This window comes from Castanea sativa, chromosome 1, assembly GCF_040712315.1.
Source record: "Castanea sativa cultivar Marrone di Chiusa Pesio chromosome 1, ASM4071231v1".
NCBI lineage: Eukaryota > Viridiplantae > Streptophyta > Magnoliopsida > Fagales > Fagaceae > Castanea > Castanea sativa.
The window spans coordinates 79227314-79250379 of NC_134013.1; the positions used below are offsets into that span (position 1 = coordinate 79227314).

Sequence of the window (23066 nt, forward strand, 5' to 3'; positions counted from 1 at the left end):
AAGTTTTTTTTTTTTTTTTTTTGGGAGTAAAGAAAGAATTTTGGTTGTTATATTTAACTTTCATTGTTGTAACTATTGAATAATCGTTAAGAGTTTTGTAACTCAGCTGACATCTTTTTGTATTTCACTAGAGACATTGAAAGTTTAAATCCTCTTACTCTAATTACCGAATCAACTGACATCTTTTTGTATTTCACTAGAGACATTGAAAGTTTAAATCCTCTTACTCTAATTACTGAATCATTAAAAAAAAAAAAAAAAAGATCTTAGAGAGGGCAACAAAAGTCAATAGGCCATTGAGTTTTTTTATTATTAATTTTTTAAAGGTTTTACCTAACACAATATTTTTCATAACTAATTTTTATAATTGTTAAGTTGTATTATTATTAGTTATCAGTTAAACCCATCAAATAAGGGTGTAAATGGTCTGGTTTGGTTTGATTTTTGCATTTATTTTTGGACCAAATTGGTCTGTTCAGTCCTATAAAATCATTTTAAAAAATAATTAATTCAAAACACCCAAATATAAAAAAATTATATGTATAAAGAATCATTTCGGTTTGGTCTATTTTTAAAAAAAACCGAGATAGAGAACTAACCGTATCCCTCAAAAAATTAGACTAGAACGAATTAATGGTCTCATTTAGTCGGTCAGTCCAATCTAGATATAATTTTATTATCTATTATTTACAACTATTAACGAAAATTTTTTATTAAAAAAATTGTTATTTTAAAGTTCTTAATAAATAAAAGTAGGACCCAACTAATATCTCTTTGTAGTTTGTATTTCAATAGAGACATTGAAGGCTTAAATCCTCTTACCCTAATTATTAAATTATACTATATTATATTATACAATAGGTCATTTAAATTTTTTTTTTTTATAAAGATTTTACCTTACACAATATTTCTCATAACTAATTTTATAACTATTAGTTGTATTATTATTGGTTATCAGTTAGATCCATCAATAAAGGTGTAAATGGTCTAACTTGGTTAGAGTTTTGCATTTTTTTTAGGAACCAAATCAGTCTATTCAGACCTATAAAAGTCTTTTTTATTTTTTATTTTTAAAAGTAATTGATTCAAAAAACCCAAATATATATTCAATAGTATTAGAATAGAATAAAAGGAAAGAATGAGGGAGTTAGATTATTAGGTTTTTTAAAATATATATATATATATAAAAAATATAAAAAAAATTATATCTATACATACTATATATAAGAGGATTTTCATCTTTCAACTGGACTTTTATGTAGTTTAAAAATACCCTCATTATTAAAGAGTAACTTCATTTAGAAATAGAGTCATAAATATCAAATAGCAAATTTCATTTTAAATTAAAAAAGAGAACTCCTAAGATTTAAGATTCAAGTTCAAAAAAGAAATTACAATTATCGTTTATCTTTAAAGTTTATATTTTTTATTTGTTTGAAAAATTAAAAAAATATATTTCTAAATTATAATATATACAAATTATCAACTTTTACTTTAAAAAAATATAAGAGACTTAGAGCATGCGCACGAGTGCGTAATTAGAGATTAGTGAATAAATAATCATTTGGATTTGGCCTTTTTAAAATTATTATAAAAAAAAAAAAAAAAAAAAAAACTGAGATAAGAACCAAAACTTGAATTTTTAAAAATGGATGACCGAAACTAATTGGATCCCTCAAAAAATTAGACCAAAACGAATTAATGGTCATGTTTAGTTGGTCAGTCGAATCTAAATACAATTTTATTGTCTATTATTTACAACTATTAATGAATTTTTTTTTTTTTTGGTAAAAAATAAAATTGTGATTTTAAAGTTCTTAATAAACAAAAGTAGGACCCACATGCTGTGGGCTAAAAAAAAAAGAAAAAAGAAAAAGAAAAAGGTACACGTACCCCCCAGAGAACCAAATGATCCGAAGACCCCATCCAATTGAATCCAAGCCACAAACCCATTTTTGCGTGGCCAACTCAAGTCCTCCCAAACATACCCGGTCCAGTGTTCTTTGCCCATACGTCTTCCACTTCTTCTTCTTCTTTACCCGCCAACACAACCAACCGAAAATTTCATAACTGATTCAGTGATTACCCACAAAACCACCCTTTTGAAAATGGCCATGTTTACACCAAGTCCCAGAGGAGCTGACAACTTCGCCTGCTTTCATTCTCACTCTCAAAAAGCCTCCCTCTCACCACCACGAACAACCCCCCCACTACTCTTCTTCAACAATAAACTCCATCACTCTCAATTGCATTCCTTTCCTTCTTTGAAGTTCCGGGTTCTCTGTAGTATCAAAGAGAAAGAAAATCTCAAAGAGACTGACAAGGTTACTAATGGGGTGCTCACTGGACTCAGAGTCAATGATTTGGACCAGTCGGGTTCGGGTCCTGAGGAGAGCGGGTCTGGCAAAGTGGGTTCTGATTGGGATTGGCCGCCGTGGCAGAATATTCCCGAGAGATATAAACTTATTGGAACCACCTCGTTGGCCTTTGTTATTTGCAACATGGATAAGGTACTATAATGTAATTCTGTTTTTTTTTTTTTTTTTTTTTGGTTTGTGAATTTAATTTAAGATTGTAATGACTAATGAGGTTCCTGTTTTGTTTACTAGGATGATTTGAGTATTATGTGGTTTTCTTAAAATCATTTTGGGTTTGATTTTATTAAGTAATTTGCCTTTTGTAATAAATAAATAAAGTGTTCTTAAATCAAACCCCATTCAGGATAAGGTGTAGTTTTTTTTTTTTTTTTTGTTAATTACTAATACTATGCTGTTCTTCTCTGAGAGTTTATAGGGATAACATTCTCTATTGATCAATCAGTTCATTATTGATTATTTTTTTGGGGGTGCTTGTTGAAATTGAACTTAAAGAAAGTTGTATTACTTTTTTTTTTTTTTTTTTTGATAGGAAGAAAGTTGTATTACTTGTATACAATCAAAATTTGCTTTTTCCTTTGTTTTTATTTATGGCTTCATGGTTGGCCCACCAATATTAAGTTGGTTCCACTACCCAAACTTTTTTATAAAAAAAATATATTGATGAGGGCTGCAATTTTTTGTGGAGCAGTGCTACATCTACAACATTTTTACAACAAAGATTAGTGGCAATATGTTACTAGTTCTCATTTAAGCCTTGGAAATCGAAGGTTCCTCCAAGGGTAGCTTTCTTTTCATGGTCTGCTTCTTTAGGTAAGATTTTAACAACAGATAATCTTCGCAAACGACGTGTGCTAGTTCTGGATTGGTGCTATATGTGTAAGAATTGTGGGGAGTCGGTGGATCATCTTCTTCTTCATTGCCCCATTGCTTCTGAGTTGTGGTCGTTGGTGTTTTGCCTATTTGGAATTCATTGGGTTATGCCTCAGAAGGTTATTGAGTTGTTTGAGTCTTGGCAGGGTAAGTTTGGAAGACATAGAAATATAGAGTTGTGGAGAATTGTGCCTCATTGCTTGTTATGATGTATTTGGCGCGAAAGGAATGAGAGATGCTTCGAGGACTGTGAACGCTCTATACTAGAGATTAAGTCTTTATTCCTACACACTCTCCTCGATTGGAGTGTGGTTTTTTGTCATTTTTCTTGTTCTTCCCTTCCTGTTTTACTTGATCGTTGTAATCTTGGTTATTGATTTATGCCCCCATAGTACATTCCCAATGTACTCGGGTTGGCTGTTCTTCATTTTTTTTTTTTTTAATAAAATTTTCGTTACTTATCAAAAAAAAAAAAGCCTACCAGGTTACCCTTTACATCACTTTACCTACTATTAACAGCTTGTCACCTTGGCTTTATTGTGAAAATGTTGTGCTTCTAGCTTTATTCCTTTTTGTCATACAAAGAAAAAACAAAAATGAGTGTAATTGAAATAAGAATGTTAAGATGGATTAAGTAGAATGATAAGGAAAGATATGATTTGAAATGAAGAACTTTGCTTGAAATTATGGGTGGTCCCTGTTGATGAAAAGATGTAGGAGAGTTGCCTGAGATTGTTTGGTTTACTTAATATACTAGGAAGGAATGAAGAGTGAATTGATTCTAAACAAATGAATAAAAAATATAGAGGAAGACCTAAAATAGCACTAGTAGAAGTAATAAAAAAGGGCAAGTCAATTCAGGAGGTATATAGGCTACAAAGTATGACTTTTGATATAATAGAATGACCAAAAGAATACATGTGCCTGGCCTTAATTAGACTGTTGAGGATCCATAGCTGATCCTAAAAGTTTAGGACTAAGGATAAGTTGTTGTTCTAAAAAAAAAAAAAACTAATAAACCATTTTGTTCAAATGGTTTGCAGGTCTGTGTTTGTGAGATAAAATTAAACCTTTTTGTTCAAATGGTTCACAGGTTGTTTGTGAGATTTAATTAATTCATTTTGTATTTTATTCATTGGACAGGTGAACTTGAGTATTGCTATAATTCCAATGTCACACCAGTTTGGGTGGAATTCATCAGTTGCTGGATTGGTGCAATCATCATTCTTTTGGGGCTATGCATTAAGTCAGTTGCCTGGGGGTTGGCTTGCAAAGATATTTGGCGGGAGGTTAATTTCTAACCTTAGTCTTTAGTGTAAGGGATTGATTTGGGGCATACTGTTGATTAATTACTAATCTGGACTAATAGAGTTGATCATCAGCGACCTTCCCACATTCCAGTGAAGCATAACCTACCAAAGAGATTTTATTTTTTGTGGTCTCCTACATGCAATAATGCACAAACACCATCTCTTAACTAGACATTTAGTTGAACTATCACAGGTTTTGATTGGTAGCACACGTCTGTCAGGTTAGCTATGAAGGTTAGAAATTTTTTTGGAGTTTAGACCCAAGAAGCTAAATTTATCTGATTGAGTCGGAAATGGTGAAAAAAAAAATTGAATTCTAAGTCCATTACTTGTATCTTAAGATGCTCATAAGGTCATTTTAAAAAATAGAAAATTTTCTTAACCAAATCAGATTGAAGAATATTTTGCTCGTATCATTTATAGGAGAAGAACTCTGGACTAGCTATAATTTTTACAGTGTCTATCCTGACACTTGATTCTATCCTGTATTGCTAGATTTCGTTCAAAATCCTCCACCATAACTTGGAGGAATCTTCTCACCTAACCATCATCCCTATTGCACTTATATAGACAGCTACGCTCAGCTGCAGACTGTGCAAATATTAACCTCCTTGTCCGATTAACCCTTCTGGATCTCACTTTCAACCCCTAAGGACCACAATATGAGAAAGAACTTCAAGTTGCACTTGTTCTGTAAGCAGAGTTTATATTGTTGCAAAAGCATGAAAGACAATCCATGCAAAGGCATGGTAACAAACAATTGTTTTGTTTAAGAGTTAGAAATGATTTGAGATGTTACATACACCAGAAATATGTTCTCTTTGTTTTGGGGGGCATCTAAGGTAGTGTGATACATCATCTTTCTCACCTTTTATCTTTTTTCTGGTTCAGAAAAGTTCTAGAGATTGGGGTATTGACTTGGTCATTGGCTACAGCTCTTGTTCCTTTGCTTGCTGGATTTATGCCAGGATTAATCTTGTCAAGAATATTGGTATGTAAGTTCCTCCAAATCTTTTATGGTACAGCTTCTATTGTTTCTCAAAAAAATAAAATCCAACCAGGCTAAGCATTTACTACTTTGCATTTCTTTGTAGTTTTACTTGCATGAACACTTGGTCTGATTGAATGGTTCAAGTTCATCACCTATCTTGTCTCTGCCCAGGCCTTTTAGTAATACATGATACTTTGAATCTATTTTATGACTAAGCATTTCTGTTCCTCTTTATATCTAGGTCGGAATAGGAGAAGGTGTTTCCCCATCAGCTGCAACTGATCTTATCGCCAGGCATGTATGAGATCCAAATTGGTCCAGCAGCATGTTAATTTAAAATTTGACTTTTAGACATATCTCTCTTCTTGCTATTATTTGCTTTTATCAGTGAATTTTCCTTGTACTTCTTGGAGTTTCCTTTGCTATTTTACTGGCTATCACTTCTAATTGCCTGACTGAGTTCCTTACTAATAAGCATATTTAGGTAGCTAAATCTTATTATCTTATGGAATTGAGTGGAGAAATTTTTTGGAAACTGGACAAGAAAATATGAAATTTTAGTACATCTAGATCCTTGGGTTAATAGTTGGTTGCTAGTTTTGGCAACTCTATGTAAAGTTGAACATGGGTGTATGATATGGTTCAAATCTTGTTTCTGGAGTTTTACTATATAGTATCTTATGCTGTCAGAATTGTGTTTTCTATACTGTAAGTTATGTCTTGTCAAAGAGCTAGCATAAATTCTTTTCTCCACTTGATTGGATTTTTCCAACACCATCTGCAGGACAATACCATTGGAAGAGCGGTCACGGGCTGTAGGATTTGTTTTCGGTGGACTAAGTGTGGGAAGTGTTGCAGGGTATGTTTTGTTGGAATTTATGTATAATTGATAAGAAATCATCTCTATATTGAAGTAAATGTTTGATAATGGATCTAATTGGCATGAAAGAGCAAAACTTGACCACATTAAAATCCTTCTTATTGAGAACTAATATTGCAAGCCATTAAACTGTGAGTTGATTAGAAATAAATACAAGCTTTTTTGGGCATTGATTGTTCTAAAAGAAATATTTGACCTTATTAAAATGTCTGCTTTCTTGTTCCTCATCTCTCTTTACAAAAGTGTGTTTAAAAAATCTATTTTCATTGCTGAAGGCTCATTAATGATTCTTAGAGCTTCCGGGAAGTTTCAGTTTTTGCTTTATTTCAATATGAGTTGAATTCAGTTGGAAACAACAATTTTATATTAGTTGTCAGCTAAAACTTCTCCCGTGCTAGCAAAACCAAGGCACGCTTGAGCTTCCCTTAAATTAGGTTAGGTTTGCAAAGTGTAGCAAACACATATATATATATATATATATATATATATATATATATATATATATTCACTGTTCACTCTTTTGTTAAGTCAACTGAATGGTTAGGTTTTGTTTATTGGTTGATTCTAATATAGTAAAAACCTGCAGGCTTCTTTTGGCTCCTCCTATTATTCAAAATATTGGTTGGGGATCTGTTTTTTACATATTTGGTCTTCTTGGACTAGCCTGGTAAGTAGCTCTTCTAAACTCAGAAACCATTCCATTTACCTGCTTCTAATTTAGTGCAAGGAACTTATTAGTTATACATTAAGAAAATAAATATTTGTTCATTTGAAACAAAAAAAAAAAAAAATTTATATTCCTCTGTCTTACTATAACGCACTTGCTTGATTGAATACTCGAATTAGTGTTGTAGGTAGTTTTGAATATGTTGAGTTGAATAAAGTGTGACTTTGTACCATTTTTATTGCCACAAATTATGAAGGTTTCTGGGGTTTCAATTTCTTAAAGAAGGAAATGCTTCATTCACTGCTGAACCCATTTCATGTGAGCACTAGTTCCTTTTTTTTTTTTTTTTGGTCTTTATTTATTCTTTATCATTTGTGAGATATGTGTGTGTGCGCGCGCATGCATGCAAATAAGCTGATTGTTTTCCATATAGATGACATGAAGTACACTGGTTAATCATTTCATGCAAAACTTTTGTTGGTCATGCCACCTAAAATAATTGCTAAGTAGCTCGGAGAATAAGCTATTTAAATGTCTAAGTTACAGTTCCATGATTTTCAGAAGTAAGAACTTATTATGAGAATTTCTCATAATCCTTGTTACTTACCCTGTTTAGGTTTTCAGCTAATCAGTAATGACTTCATTGCTGCTTCCACCATCACCTCCACTACTAACACATTGCCCCAGCCACCCACTGTCCAACCACTATTTGAACACTATCATCGTTACAGAATCCCTTTGTTATTTTTTCTTAACCTTTGCTACCGCTAGCACCGTTTTAACTACCATGTAATTGCCATTGCTGCTCCCACCACTGCCAAAACCTTTCATCACCAAGATTGCTAGTGTGGTTGCCATGAGAACTACCAATACCTTTTCATGTATGTCACCAAATACTATTATCATTTTTATTCCTTCACACTTAGTATTTGTGGATAAGTACGCTAATATTTAATGGTATTTTGCACAATACTTAAATGGACTTGTTAGATATTATTACTGATGTATTAAATAATACTCTGGCTGCTGATACTGATACTGATCCATATTTCTTTAATCCTTGTGCTATAACCATAGAGGAAAGAGAATAGAGAAAGACGTGAGAGTATTACGTGGTTCGGCCACAAGGCTTGCATCCACGGAACAAGAACCAAAGGGTTACATTTTCTTCATTCACTTGGATGACGAATCATTACAATAGAACCCATTCTTATAATGGGAATTATATGCATGACAATTACATTTTTGAATTAATTGCTTCAATCCTACGATTTTCTTTGGAAATCAATTTCTTGATTGATTCTAATCCCATGATTTTCTCCAATAATCAAATGCCTTGATTTTGTCTTCACTAAGATGGAAAGTATATACTTTCCTACAACTATGTTTCCTATTATATCATTGCTTATATTTTTCTTTAGTTCATCTCCCACATTGGATGAGTGTTTTTTTTCCCCTTCTTTTAAATACCTTTCAGGGTCCCCGTCCACTTCTAGGACACAAACAGAGAATTCATCTCTGAGAGAATTAGGTGGGTCATTGAAGGTATGAAGCATTTTTCGTTTCTTTTCCTTCTTTGGTGTTCTTTATTCTATTCTTTTTGTGGACTTGAAAAGAGGTTAGAGATACTTCCTGGGTCAGTGACTTAAATTACTGGGTCAATGGCAACCATCTCAATTAGCATTTTCAGTGCAATCCTTAAAAAACCAGGATTTGTGGCTATGATTCTGATATGCTATGCCAGATATGGTCAGTATATGTCAACCTAACACACTGTATATCTGACTATGTTGAACCTTTTTCTTGTGAAGAGAGGAGATGCCGTTTGGTCAGAAGACCATTGCTCAAAAACTAGAGATCTATTATTTAATTGTTCTAAAGCAAGACTGATTCTCTGTATGGGTAATCAGCCTCTCCAAAAAGTGGGGGTAAGACTGCTTACCAACCACTTCTCCTAAGACCCCATTAAAGTGGGTGCTTTGTGGGTTGGATACAACCTTTTTAGAATCTTAAAAAAAAAAAATTATAACTTTTTTAGACATTAAAACAACTGATATTGACATCATCCAGTGTTTAGTGCAGATGTTACTTTAGGTCATACTTTGTCTCCTAGACTCCTTAAAAACGGGAGTTTTGTGCAGGATACAACCTTTTTAGACATTATAACAACTGATATTGACATCACCCTGTGTTTAATGCACAAGTTATTTTAGGTCATACTTTGTCATTCTGCAATTAGTGTCTCAGGTCATCTTTTAAATTGTATGAATAACTTTTCTTTTGACTTATATGAAGAAAGACAGTAAAATTCTTATTCATATATTGGGTAACTTTTATTTTATTGGTTTAGCATCTGTTGATAACTTTTCAGATAACACACGTAATTACCCTTGGTTTTCTTTTGGATCTTGTATAACAGGAAGTACCATGGAAGTCATTTTTCCAAAGTCAAGCTGTATGGGCGATGACATATACTCATTTTTGTGGAAGCTGGGGTCACTATACTTGTCTGTCTTGGCTTCCTACCTATTTTAGGTAAATTACGACTTTTTACTGGCTTATTGACCTTACTCTTGGCTATTTCTAGGAGTAGTGCTTTGAGACACTGCATCACCTTACCTGTTTCTTTTGTTACCTTCATTGGACATTGTTTATCCATTCTATGTTATTTAAATTTATTTTTAAAGAAAATCTAATAGAACAACATTCGCAAATAAGAACAATAGTACAAATACTTTTTTTCCTGTAGAAATCATTGACATCACCTCTATGTTGCATGCATTTGGGTAGGTGTCCAAGTGTCTGATTCTTCTGTTTCTTAATATTTTCTACCATTTTGGGGTGAACAAATGCCATACCCTTACACATGTCACATTGTGTCAACATGGGAAATGCAGGATGACGTGAAGGGTCATGATTCATCCTAATTTAAGCTTAATTTGAAATTAGGATGCTGAAGTTGTTAAACCAGTCAACAAGAAATTATAAAATTTGTAATACACTTCTGTGTATACTTTTTTTTTTTTTTTGATAAGTGCACTTCTGTGTATACTATTCTTTCTTTCTTCTCCTTTTAATTTTTTTGGAGGCCGGGGTAGGGGGGAGGGTTTAATAACACCTCTTGTTCCTATATTTTTTATCTATCTATTTTCCTTTGTTTGCTGAGCTCTTGTCCCTATAATTACCCAAGTGCTTAAAGCCTGGAAGATATTGTCCTAGTGATATGAAATCATCTGAGAGAAAAATTTGGATAATTTATCTAGATTTGAAAAGAATAGTGTGTTCTCTACCTCCGTAATAGGGGCAAGAAGTATTTTTAAACCCTTCCCGTCTAGGTAATATGAAATCATCTTAGAGAAAGGCTTGGCAAATTTATCTGAATTTGAGAAGAAGAAAAAAAATGCGTTTTCTAGCTCTATAATGGGGACGAGGTATAATTAAACCCTCCCTATCCAAGTAATATGAAATCATCTAAGAGAAAGACTTTACAAATTTATCTAGATTTGAAAAGAATAATGTGTTCTCTAGCTTTGTAGTTAACATTTTAGTAGTTGCCTCTTGGAGTTTATGGTACAAATGTAATCCAGCTCATCAAAGTGATAAATATAGTGCAAATGAAAAAAAATTTCACTTCATTTGTGTTACCTCATCCATAAATACTTAAGTTTTTTAAAAGTGTACATGATGTGGGAGATTCAAGAAGATTTTTATTTAGTATTATTTATGTTTGCAAGTTAATTGTATTTTTATGTCTTAGGTCCTAGTAGTTTATTAGGTTATTAGTATTTTAATATTTGGAAGCAAGTTTATTTTTGTAATAAAGCAATTAGGATTTCCTACACCAATTGGAACTAGGGTTTAGTTTTCCCTATATAAGCAACCTATTGTACTCCTTTTGGGAATATTTGATATTTTGATGAAAGAGAAAAATGGCATTTTGGTTTATTTGGTCTGGTGCTAACTTCAGTTCCACCTTAGGTACTAACTTCTGGTGGTTTTCTTGCTTGGTGCTAACTCCAAGCTAAGCCTAAGTGCTAATTCTTAGGTCATATCCCTTTATTTTCTTGTTCAATTGTTTTGGTTATCTTGCGTCAATGCATTAATGGTAAGCAAGCACGGTACTTCAAATTGCCTTTTAGTTCTAATTGTTTCTTATAAATATAGGGTCCAAATCAAGTTATACCTAATGTAACTTTAAGTAATATTATACCACCTGATAATTTTTTATTAGATCACATGTTCTTTATGTCCGTAACACAAATGACAAATTTGTGGCAATTGAATATTATTTATTATTTAATTCATAAACTCATCTTTTATGCATAATAATGTACAAAGACTTGAAATAAACATTTTATTGATGAGATAGTTATTGTTTTATATGGTAGCATTCTTTACTTGGACCGTGGAAGTCCTTTCATATTTTTGGAAGAGTATTTGGAAGGCCAAAGTTCCACTTAAGGTAGCATTCTTTACTTGGACCGTGGCTTTGGTGAAAATACTTAGATTGGATTCTGTAAGTTAGTAGTTGTTGAATGGTGTTATATGTGTAAGAAGTCTGGGGAGAGTGTTGATCACTCGTTTCTGCACTGTGAGTACTCTAGAGAATTAGGTCACTTGTGTTCTGATTATTTGGGGTGCATGGGAAATGCCTAATAGAGTCATAGGTTTGTTGGGGTGTTGGAAAGAGAGTTTTGCTAGGCACGACAGTGGTTTTATTTGGGGTGCTGTCCCTTTGTGCCTTATGTGGACTATTTGAAGGGGCATAACACGAGCATTTGAAGGTGTAGAGAGAACTTTGACGGAGCTTAAGAATTAAGATGCTCCTTCTACTTCATTAGATTTTATTGATTGCTGTAACTTCTCTTGACATTGTAGCCGCTTCAGTACATACCAGCTGTACTGGGTTATTTGCTTATCAAAAAACTGATAATCACTTGTCCGAATTTTGTTATCCTGATGAAGGATCAATGAGTAATTTTCTGAAAGGATTAGGTTGTGATATATTTTTTTACCACACATTTTTTCTTAAGTTTTTTTTCATACTTCTCATAAATTCGAAACATTTACCATCTGCAATTATACACTTTCTTTTGTCATATTTATATAATGGCAAAGAATTTAAGTTTCTGTTTTATGCCTTGCAGTGAGGAGCTGAACCTAAATTTAACAGAAGCTGCATGGGTAAGCCTTTCATGTGTGTGTGTGTGTGTATTTTTTAATTTTTTATTTAATTTTATGGATATTCGTAGAAATATTTATTGAACACTTCAAATGAAATTAATAAATTATATACTAGATGCTACGTAAATGAAATAAAATGTTCTATTAAAAGCTAATTAGGGAAACATCATCCTTCATGGCTTGTGAATCCCCATCATTTAACAATATTTTTCTTGGGGTGGGGGGGGGGTGTGGGTGGGTGGGGCAGAAGTTTTGTATTTGCTTCTGTTGCTTTGAAGTTGGGATTAGTGTCTAAATTAGCTTCTTCAATTTCTAGGTAAGGTAAAAGCAATGATCTGTTCTTTTAGCTGGGTATGGAGCTGGCTGATCAAAATTGTTTTGCTTACCGTGATACTGGTGCAGAATAATGTGTTCTAATACATTCAAATAAAATGTTGCTCACAGAACTTGAAAACCTAAGTATAAAGGTATCTCACGAGATCACGTGAAGGAAAGGTTATCAAATTTCTGAAATCTTGAAACATCTGCACGTGTGATTTGCGATACCACGTATTGTAAAACATATGTTGTGAACCGGAAAAATAAAAGATAACTTAATCGATTTGAGGTAACTAGCCTCCTAAACTTGAGAGGGAGAATAGACTTTTTGAGTTAATTTGCTGCTTAATCCTCATTAATACATTTAACTTACATAAATAGCCAAGAAGAGATAACCTCATCAACAAATCCTAAAACATAAGAACTAATCCTATCCTAAAACATACGAGTTAATTTGAATACAAATAAATAACAATACTGATCTATCTAGGAAGCCTTATTCTATTACTAGACTAAATTCAGATAATTTATCTAGCACTCAAGTCATAACAACATACGGCACTTTAGAAAGGAACAAGCAATGCGGAGAGGGAGTATGGGCTGGGGCAGAGGGAGGTTAAAAACAGCCAATCAAGAAGGTTTAGGGTTTATGAGGTTTGACAATTTGCGATCATTGTTGGAAAGAGGTCAATTTGCTATCAGAAAAATGATTAGGTTAGGTCCAATCACTTAACCTCTCAACTCTCGGTTCAAAAACCAGTCTGTCACACATTTTAAACTTACTCACGCTTTAACAAACAGTAATATACGATTAAATAACAAAATATTTATAATAAAAAAAAGAAAAAAAAAAAAAGAAAAGAAAAAAGCAGGGTCCTCACATGGGTGAAAGGTGTACAACATGACCGTGTTCCCTGCAAATAAACACATATTCCAAAATTCAACCTATGCTACCCGTGGTGCACCAACTTTCTGCCTTAAGTAATAGCAAATGGGTGGTGATAAATAAACATTAATGTGTAAGCAAGGCATGGCAACATTTTGTGACATCCTTATGAGATTATCACAAATAATTTGGTTGATGGTCTAACTGTTTGATTAATAAATTTGGAATTACATTCCTAGTTGTGGTAACAAAAGAAATATTTTGAAATATCATGTTATCATTAGAAGTTAACATAACCATCTTAATGTTTTCTTAAATACTCCTACTTTGAATAGCATTTCCTTGCTATGTGTATGAAGAATACAAATTCTCTATCCCATTTTTTTTTGTTCCACTTTATGCTCTACTAATCATGGTATGCCATGTGTTTATAAGGAAAGGCAAATGAATACATGGCAAGTTGTGATTAGTGTAGCAGAAAGTGGTACACAAAAGTAAGAAAAAAGATCAATATTTGTGTATTATATTCATATCGATATCATTTATTAGATTATGCAAGCATAAGTGTTATGTGAAGAATTTATATTCTTATTTGACCAATGAACTCTATGTCGGATGATACTTCCTCCTCTCACAAGAACAGATGGATTAGATGGATTGTAGTAAGGTCGTGAGCTCAAAGTCCACTGGTGCATGTGTAACTTACCAGTTACCACCACCACCAACAACACCAATAATAATAATAATAATAATAATAATAATAATAATAATATATGTTCTTATTTGTTTTATATATACTCCATTTCAGGTTTCTATCCTTCCTCCACTAGCTTCGATCTTTGTGACTAGCATCGCAGCACAAGTTGCTGACCAATTGATTGCCAATGGAGTGGAAACCACTACGGTATGCAGATACAATGAACCATCGCTTCCTTTCCCCTATATTAGTCATGATGGTCTTGTGAAAGTTTAAATAATTTCAAGAGCCTTGTAGCTCAACTAACACCTCTTGGTGCTTTTAACAAAAACATCCAAGATTCAAATCCTCTCATCCCCAACTATTGATTTATCAAAAAAGAAATTATAAATCATTTTTATTGATTATAAGTTTTTGCAAACTTTGCCTGTGTTTGGGCTTAGTGTCATATGATTTGTTCATAACCAATCTCAAACCCAAAAAAAGGGGAGAGTTATGGTAGGTTGACAACCAACATAAAATTTAATCACCCTATCATGAATGTATCCACTAGAAATACACGATGGGGCACTCCCTAGGTGAAAAAATACATGTGGTCAACCTTGACTAATTTGTTAAGGATTCATAGCTGATCTTAAAATTTGGGACTAAGGCTTGGTTGTTCTTGTTTATGTTTTTGCAATAAGCCAAAAAGAAAAATCTCTTACATTGATATGTTTGCTTTTGCTATAGTTACAATATAATTTTTTCTTTAGATGTGGATTTTTTAGTTAAGTTTGCTGCCATGATAATTTACTGTTGCTTGTAATATTAGGAAAATTCTAAATCCACGGCCAAAGCTGAGGATAAAGTGTCATGTAATGTGAGATAAAAACAAATAGTGTGTCCCCAAGCAAGTTTTGGCCATGTCTTTTTTTGCTTTTGAAAAAAATGTGATTCTTAACATTTTTTATCTACTTACTTCCATTCACATAGGTACGAAAGATTTGCCAATCAATTGCCTTTTTGTCACCTGCAATTTGCATGACTCTTTCCTCTCTGGATCTAGGATTGCCGCCTTGGGAAATTGTGGGGCTTCTCACTGGTGGCTTAGCCCTTTCAAGCTTTGCCCTTTCAGGTACTTTACAATCCAAATTTATATCACATTTATTATGTAACACAACAGATATTGGAGCTAAATGTCCTCGATATAGACTATTAATTCAATAATTGGAAACAGGACTTTACTGTACTCATCAAGATATCTCACCCGAATATGCGAGTATACTATTGGTATGTAATATTAAAGTTTCCAAGCTTCTATCTGTTTTAGTAGTTGTTCTTATTAAGTATTGTTCCATAAGTGTTCAGATGTTAAGAGCTCTTCCCTACTTAATCTCCAGTCAGTCTATGGTTCTTGTATTATCTTTGTTATTCATTGCATATTACCATTATGATCATTTCATTAATGCCATACCATCTATAAAGGTAATAGGTTTCTTTTCCCCCTTTTTGGGTTCAGAGAAGGATATGAGCTTTATTCCCGCATCAGTGTGTCTTATTTAATGTTCCAACTTATCAACCTCATTCTGGAAGCTCATCACATTCATAATGGAACATTGCTTTTTTTACCTAGTTCTAGCACCCAACCATCTTGTGCACATAGTTTGCTCTGACAATCAATTAGTAATTGCAGAAAATATAGCTGTCTATAAAGCATTACAACAAACATGACAAACTATTGATCAAATAGTACCATGATAAGTCTATGGTTATTTCTGTAAAGTTTGTTGAATCTTCCTGACATATTTAAATCCAGTTTTGGCTTTATTAGCTTAAGCTCTTGCTCAAAGCCATAACGTCATATGTTGGAATCCCAGGGTAGACTAATTCCCTGAATTGTTTTGCATACATTTGAACAGTGGGCCAAAAGCATGGTACTGGTTTCTGTACAATGCTTATGCGTGCTCTGAAGTTCAAGCATATACCTTCTTTGTCTCTTCTAAATTTTTTCAGCCAAATTCAGAAATGTTTTAACCAAATACAATTAAAACCTTTCCGAATTCAATCATGGATCAATTGAGAAGTCCTTTCATGAAAATTCTCCGTTCAGGGTATCACCAACACAGTGGGAGCAGTACCTGGCATTGTAGGTGTAGCCCTCACCGGTTATCTTCTTGATTCAACTCATTCTTGGAGTGTAAGTTCAAGATACTTTCATTCTAGTTTTTCCTTTATTTTTAGCTCATATCTTTCACATTTCCACCATAATGTACAGTTTCTAATTCGTTACTGTATTTATGTAGATATCATTATTTGCACCATCAATCTTCTTCTACTTATCTGGAACACTTGTATGGTTGGTGTTCGCCAGCAGTAAGCCTCAAACCTTTTCAGAGACAGATTGACCTTGTTCTTGTTCTTTGGACTTATTATTCTTAATGAAGTATCCAATTTGAAGGAAAGTCAACTCAATGTAATACTAATTTGATTTGTTCAACAGCATTTAGTGGATATCGACTCATCCCTAATTGGGTCAAATTTTAGTTGCGTAACGACAAAGGAAAGATAGCATGTGTATATTCCCAATGTATTTGGTTCAATCATATGTAACAGTGTTGTATATTTTGGCTTTCTTTGGTTGGCCACCAAAGTGTTAAACATGTATTTCAACACGAAAGAATTTGAATTGCAAGAATTCCACTTGTACTGATGCTTCTATTGGCTATTGAGAATGATAAAAGGCACCACAAAATCTCTCTCTCTCTCTCTCTCTCTTTCTCTTTCTCTCTCTCTCTCTCTCAACCTACTGGTGAAACAACATTTCACTAATATGCATTGTTTATGTGGGTATCTGCTGTATGATGCATACGATGAGCAGCACAACATTGTTGTACATTTGACCATTATAGTGACTTTATGAATTTAAAAAAGTAGAGAAAAGAAGAAAAATTTTGTATTAATTAAAAGCAATTTCTAAAAAAGATTGCTCTTGATGACGGAAAAAGAATGAAATCGTTGCCTTAGCATTCAGTCTCTTATTAGACTAGATCGAACCAATTTTAGTTATCTAGCCTCCTACCTGCAAGCAGGGGGAACAACGTTTGGTATGTGAGCAAATACAATGGAGAAAGGAGCTACCGATATTGGGTTTGATGAATTTGCATATAAAGGCTCCAATGGAGGTATGTCCCCAGATGAATTTACAGTTAAAATTTTCCCATTTAGCAGCATAGTTTGACTGTGTAAATTCCCTTCTTTTGCTGTAAGATGGTATTCCTCTCTATCATTTTCACTTTTATAACCTTGAGACAGCCGAATATGTTTTCTATGAACCTTGTGTTTATGTCGCAACCTTGAAGTACGATTGAAGGCTACTTTGACCTGAATAGTGGTGCTGTTGTCTAAGTTGATTAATAATAATGTGAATCCCTTCTGCATGATGAAGAACCTTGTCAGATCAAAAAAGAGGATATATATCTGTTTTGATAATTGAATATGGATGGTACGTACAGAATGTTTTGCACAGTGGGCATAAGCACGTATTTTCTTTGTTCCAGAAAAGCTCGTTGACAGAACATTGTTTCCCATTAATCGGTGCCAAAGAAGAGCACTGTAATGAACAAAGCAGCGTATCAAGCACAAAGTCCTAATACCGCTTAGTAAAGAAATATAAACTCACTTCTGATTAGTTATCATCACTATAAATTGGAACTAATAATATTCTATCTTGAGTATCACTAAAGAACCAGGAGTAAATCTCATCTCTGGATTTGTATTTCTCATTCATAAATCCATCTTTGTTTATGCTGCCAACTTTGTCATTTATCCAAATATGCTTACTACTTATAATTCCCTTATTTCTTTTCTATTTATTTTGTACTCTGTTTTGGCAACATGGTAAAGCCAAATTTCTTTAACAATTGAGAATTGCAACAAAATTTTAATCTAGTATCTGCATCAAGGTGATCAATGATGCTTTCAAAGATCTATTATGCATGTTTCAGAACTTCAGAGCAGGAATTATAATAAGTTCCCAAAGAAAAAGGGGGAGGGGGGGGGTGTTGTTCTCTGATGATATTAAACATATTGTTTCTGATTTTGTGGATTCTAGCTGTGTCATAGTACAGCCCATAAAATTCACAAACCTGTAGTAGTCCGGATTTGGTTCAAAGGTAGTGGTGTTGAGTAAACCATAGTTCCCACCAATGAACGTCTGTCTGCAGTATGTTTTTGTGTCATGAGAGGATGCCATTCCAAGCTGATCCAAATACCTGGTTATTGCATTCAAAATAACTTTATTTGAGCTAGAATCAAAGACAGCAAACCTGATATTCTAATTGTAGATTGTAGCTTAGTTACCAGAAACTAAACACAAATGCATTAGTGACAAGATTATGGCCACTGTTGTAAGCCCCTCCAGCCTCACCAACCCATGCAACTGCTGAAGTTGCAGAACTCCTGACTATGTTTTGGAGGCTCCTAAATGTGTTACCCTCACCATCAAGATAGGATGGATCAAGAATCTTTTCAACAAGGTGCTGATCAACTCCTACAATTTTAGAAGATAAATTCTTCAAAATAACTGCAGGATTAAGAAATGAATGAATGTTCAGTTTGCTCAATCAAAGATACCTGGCCCCAGATTATATATGTGGTGGGTGACAACATCCAAAGATTTGGATGTCTTATCTAAGAATTCTTTGAACCAGTTTGCATCAAAGAATCCTCCTGGTGCAATTATTATCGGCTTGGGTTCAACCTCCTTGTAAATATTTTGGACTATGCGCTGCAATGCAACAGTGTCTAAGGCATACTGATCTGCTGCAACTCTCGTTCCCACTCCATTCCCACTCAATTCATTTCCTGAACAACAAAAATATTCATTATATATTCAAAAATTACTAGCAAAAGAGATACTTAAAAGAGAATTTTCTGCTTAGAATTAAACCTGGATATTTTATGAGCCCAATTTTAAGGGGAAAAAAAAAACCACACATACAAAATAATACATCAATATAATTTCATCACTTTTCATTAAGTTTTAGCATCTTGCATCACGTTTGTAGAATAAGTAATCGAATTTGAAGATGGATATAGCAAGTTTGAAGTAGAAGTAACGAATGAAGGAAAGACGAGGTCTCTTGGGGAGGGGGGATGCACATTTCCTTGTATCATTCTATAACTCTTGCACGCAGAGAATGATGAGTGTCAAAGCTTAATCTAGTTGGCACATTTAAGTGCCATTAACAAGAAATATTATTCTTACCGAGCTCCCAACCGTGGATAGTGTAGTTCTTTCCGACAGTATAGCGTATAAGAGATTCGGCATTAGTGTAGTTCCAGGCTCCTACAGCAGACCCATCAGACTGTATAGATCGTCCATAGAGAGCATTTAACCCAAATATAATCTTAGCCCTGAAATAGACCAACGAATCTTAGGCTGTTTAACTAGTAAAGAATAAATTTTGAAGGTAAACAAGAAGTAAAAATTCTTCTTACCCAGCTTTTTCGAAGAGGGTGTTTAATTCATCCCATCTATTCATGGGTAGGCAACCCTGAGTAAAACCAAACATCTCTGATGACTTGTTAGCAAAAGCAACACAAGGTTGCTGATCATCAGGAGTATCATATATGACCTTGTCTTGCAAAGTGCCACCCAGTCTAAGTTTCAAGGGTGAAAAAGCTGCACCATGATTGATATGGAAATTTTAGACTCCAATAAGAACATAAGAGAAAGCAAATTATACATAATCAAGAGAAAATCCTGTGATTATGGTATTCTCACCTTTTATGGCATTTAAAAGGATATTGTTGCCAAGATCCTACACATGAGAATGATTAAACAAATTTTAAACGGTTAATCAATATGACATATTATCCTTTCGAATTTAATAAGAACATGTTTCTAATTGTTTGCTCAAACGAAACAATGAACATTTCTGTATCACATTATTCTAGTCTTGAATTAAAAATGCAAATACCAGTTTTGAAATGTACACACACACACGTTAAGAGAAAGAAATGGTCTCATCATCAAATTAATGGACAAGAATTATACTTATAATCATGTATTCCCCATATCAAACAAAGAAAGAAATTAAGCATGACCACAAAACCATGAAAAAATAAATGCAACTCCCTGCAACTATCAATCAACAACCATAACTAGCTATACAAATTTTTTTATATATTAAAAAAAAAATGTACCTAAGCGAAATTAATATACCAGATTGAGCAGAGAAGCATGACCCCAGCTGCATGTTCCGTAGTCACATTTCTCAGGGGGCCACCAATCCAATGTTGCACAAACAAAATCATCATCAATCCTCCCAATGGCTGCTTTCCCATCAATGAAAACAGTCCCATCTCCAACCAGAGCCTTTGAGCCCACAGAAATGAAACTGTACACACACATGAAAAAGCACAGCCCCAAAAGCCAAATCTGAGAACCCATGTTCAGAATATATCCACACTTCAAGATCTGAGCTCTATAATATTCAAATGGTTGAGGAAACCATTACCAATGGAAATGTGAGTATCAAAGTGAGGTTTGAGGTTTACTAGGTAAAGCTAGGGAGTTTGGCAGTGGAGGCTACAACAAACATGTATGAGGAAAATGCTTTCAAGAAACGTATATGTGCGCATTAAGTGGGATATTTATATATATACACGTGAAAACTAACTAATCATGTGATTCTTTATAGACGTGTGAAATCAGAAATTGAAGATTTCACCAACTTTGTTTTTGTTTTCCTTTTCCCTCATTTTTATCTTTTTTCTCGGATAATATGTTGCTTTGGAACTTCACTTTGCAGCTAGTAGTTCAGAACAATGTGTGAGGTTTGTTGCAAAGTGGGCCATGTCTTGCTTTCTTTTTAAGGAAACCAAATTACAAAGATAGCCCAGCTGAGCCTCACAATATAATATTGGGTGATTTTATTTTCATATTATCTATCTTCTTATGATTTTTTCCCTAAAAGGACACCATCCATATACCATATTCCCATCTATAATCTATATCTAGTTTGACTGTGTCAGAGTCGGCTCCACAAGAGGTTTTATGGGTTTGGTGTACTTATCTGTGGTCAGAATCTTTTTTTCTTTTTCTTTTTTTCTTTTTTTTTTGAGGAAAATCTTTGGTCAGAATCGGTTTTATAAATATAGATTTTAATTTTCTTTTCAAAACATCAAAATTCAATGGGTTTATTTTTAGGGTAAATAGACTGCATTCCAAATCTTTTATCTAAAAATAAAAAAATTTACCAATTAAATAAACTAGAACCATAGAGTCCAATTGTTTTGTTATAACTTATAACTCTTGTTTTTATGTTTATAAATATAGATTTTTTTTCCCCAGAACATCAAAATATTAATGAATTTATTTTTAGGGTAAATGAATTGCATCCCAAATCCTTTATCTAAAGATTAAAAAAAGAATTACAAATCGAATCAACTAGAAAAGTCCAGTTGTTTTGTTATAACTCTTTTTTATTTTTAAGGTTATTATGTTTAAAATTAAGATTTATAAAAGAGCAATTGCACTAAAGAAAAATGAGACCTTGAAAAAAAAAAAAAATCCCGGACACACACACACACACATAATATATTATATATTATTATATAATAAAAGTTGGGTTTAGAAGTCGTGGTTACACCAAATTGCAGATTTTTTTTTTTTTAGATTTGAAAAAAAAATAGATATTATCTTTTTTGGTCTTATTATCTTCTTCTTCTATAATTTATAAGTTGATAAAAGTCTTAATTTAATTACAATTCAAATTATTCATCGAATCCTTTTATTATCAATTTTTAAATAATACCACTCTTTTTATTCTTATCAACTTTTTAGGAGTTCAAATCAAATAAAATAGATTTTTTTTTTTAAATTGATATTAACGTACAAAGCAGATTTTTTTTAGATTTAAAAAAAATAGATTTTTTTTTTTTATCTTATCTTCTTCTCCAATAATTTTTAACGAAATAAAAATCTTAATCTGATTACAATTCAAATTATTAATCTAATCATTTTATTATTAAATTTTTAGATAACAACACTCTTTTTATTCTTATCAACTTTTAGGAGTGCATATCAAGTATTACTTAAATTCTATGATTTTTCATAATATTTTAGATAATGCAATTCATCTTAATTGTTGAAATTATTTATTGAAGTTTTCTTAATCAGTTGTTTAGATTATTTCTTCATTTATGGAAACATTAAAATGGCTATGCTAGGTAATTAATGTGAAAACTTTTACATTTACTTTGCAATACAATTTTTTTCTTTCTCTTTTTGTACCTTTATTTAATTATTTTTGAAACTATCTTGATTGTGGTAGCGTGGTAGGTCTAAATACTTATAATTGATGTGGGGTACAACAATTTAATAAGATAGTAATGCCACGTGTCATGCTCACGGCCGAAGAGTCTAGTGTAGTTCCGAGGAGTCCATCCCCTTGGACAGTGAGGCCAAGGAGGCGAGCCATGGCCACGTCACTGACACATCATCAAAGGAGGCCACACTGTAGGGGAAAGACTTCAGAGAGGGGGCTAAGCCTGTCGTGTCTGAAGGGATGGAAGCTGTCACCACATTAATTGCACCCCACCAAACCCTCTGACCTCATTTATGTAAAGAAGACCCTAAACAGTGATGTCTTGGTTGCCACTTGCCTCAACTCACAGGAGATTGAAGAGGGCGTCTGATGGGACAATTACTCAAGTAGTGGCTTGCATAATCAACAAACGGAAGGTCAAGATCAGTTGAAAGAGGCTATATAATGTAAAAGATCCTCCAGTAGAAGAGGGGGGGGGGGAGAGAATAGATAGAAAAGAAAATACTGTAGTAGCAAGAACTGAATTGAAGAGGGCGTCTGATGGGACAATTACTCAAGTAGTGGCTTGCA

At 33.3% G+C, this 23066-nt stretch overlaps 2 protein-coding genes across 2 annotated transcripts; one reads left to right on the top strand and one right to left on the bottom strand.

Moving 5' to 3' along the window:
• Positions 1-1938: 1938 nt before the first annotated feature.
• Positions 1939-16924, top strand: LOC142614114 (putative anion transporter 6, chloroplastic). Its single transcript, XM_075786665.1, has 15 exons — positions 1939-2510; positions 4392-4537; positions 5450-5549; positions 5791-5843; positions 6334-6408; positions 7016-7096; positions 7353-7414; positions 8574-8641; positions 9516-9631; positions 12244-12280; positions 14293-14388; positions 15157-15298; positions 15401-15453; positions 16274-16360; positions 16467-16924. Exons 1-15 carry the CDS (start codon positions 2109-2111, stop codon positions 16566-16568), a joined length of 1620 nt encoding a protein of 539 aa, XP_075642780.1. The 5' UTR covers positions 1939-2108; the 3' UTR covers positions 16569-16924.
• Positions 16925-17098: 174 nt separating this feature from the next.
• On the bottom strand, positions 17099-20793 carry LOC142614104 (heparanase-like protein 3). Its single transcript, XM_075786658.1, has 9 exons — positions 20390-20793; positions 19949-19985; positions 19663-19846; positions 19430-19578; positions 18796-19026; positions 18523-18712; positions 18309-18434; positions 17674-17773; positions 17099-17595 (listed from the first exon to the last, which is right to left on the bottom strand). Exons 1-9 carry the CDS (start codon positions 20615-20617, stop codon positions 17239-17241), a joined length of 1602 nt encoding a protein of 533 aa, XP_075642773.1. The 5' UTR covers positions 20618-20793; the 3' UTR covers positions 17099-17238.
• Positions 20794-23066: the final 2273 nt, after the last annotated feature.

Coding starts and splice junctions, on each gene's coding strand:
- LOC142614104 (XM_075786658.1), bottom strand. CDS start 20,617: ATGGGTTCTCAGATTTGGCTTTTGGGGCTGTGCTTTTTCATGTGTGTG. Junction 19,986..20,389: donor ATGCTTCTCTGCTCAATCTG/GTATATTAATTT, acceptor TCTCATGTGTAG/GATCTTGGCAACAATATCCT. Junction 18,713..18,795: donor CATATATAATCTGGGGCCAG/GTATCTTTGATT, acceptor CTAAAATTGTAG/GAGTTGATCAGCACCTTGTT.
- LOC142614114 (XM_075786665.1), top strand. CDS start 2,109: ATGGCCATGTTTACACCAAGTCCCAGAGGAGCTGACAACTTCGCCTGC. Junction 4,538..5,449: donor GCAAAGATATTTGGCGGGAG/GTTAATTTCTAA, acceptor TTTCTGGTTCAG/AAAAGTTCTAGAGATTGGGG. Junction 15,299..15,400: donor TTCAAGCTTTGCCCTTTCAG/GTACTTTACAAT, acceptor AATTGGAAACAG/GACTTTACTGTACTCATCAA.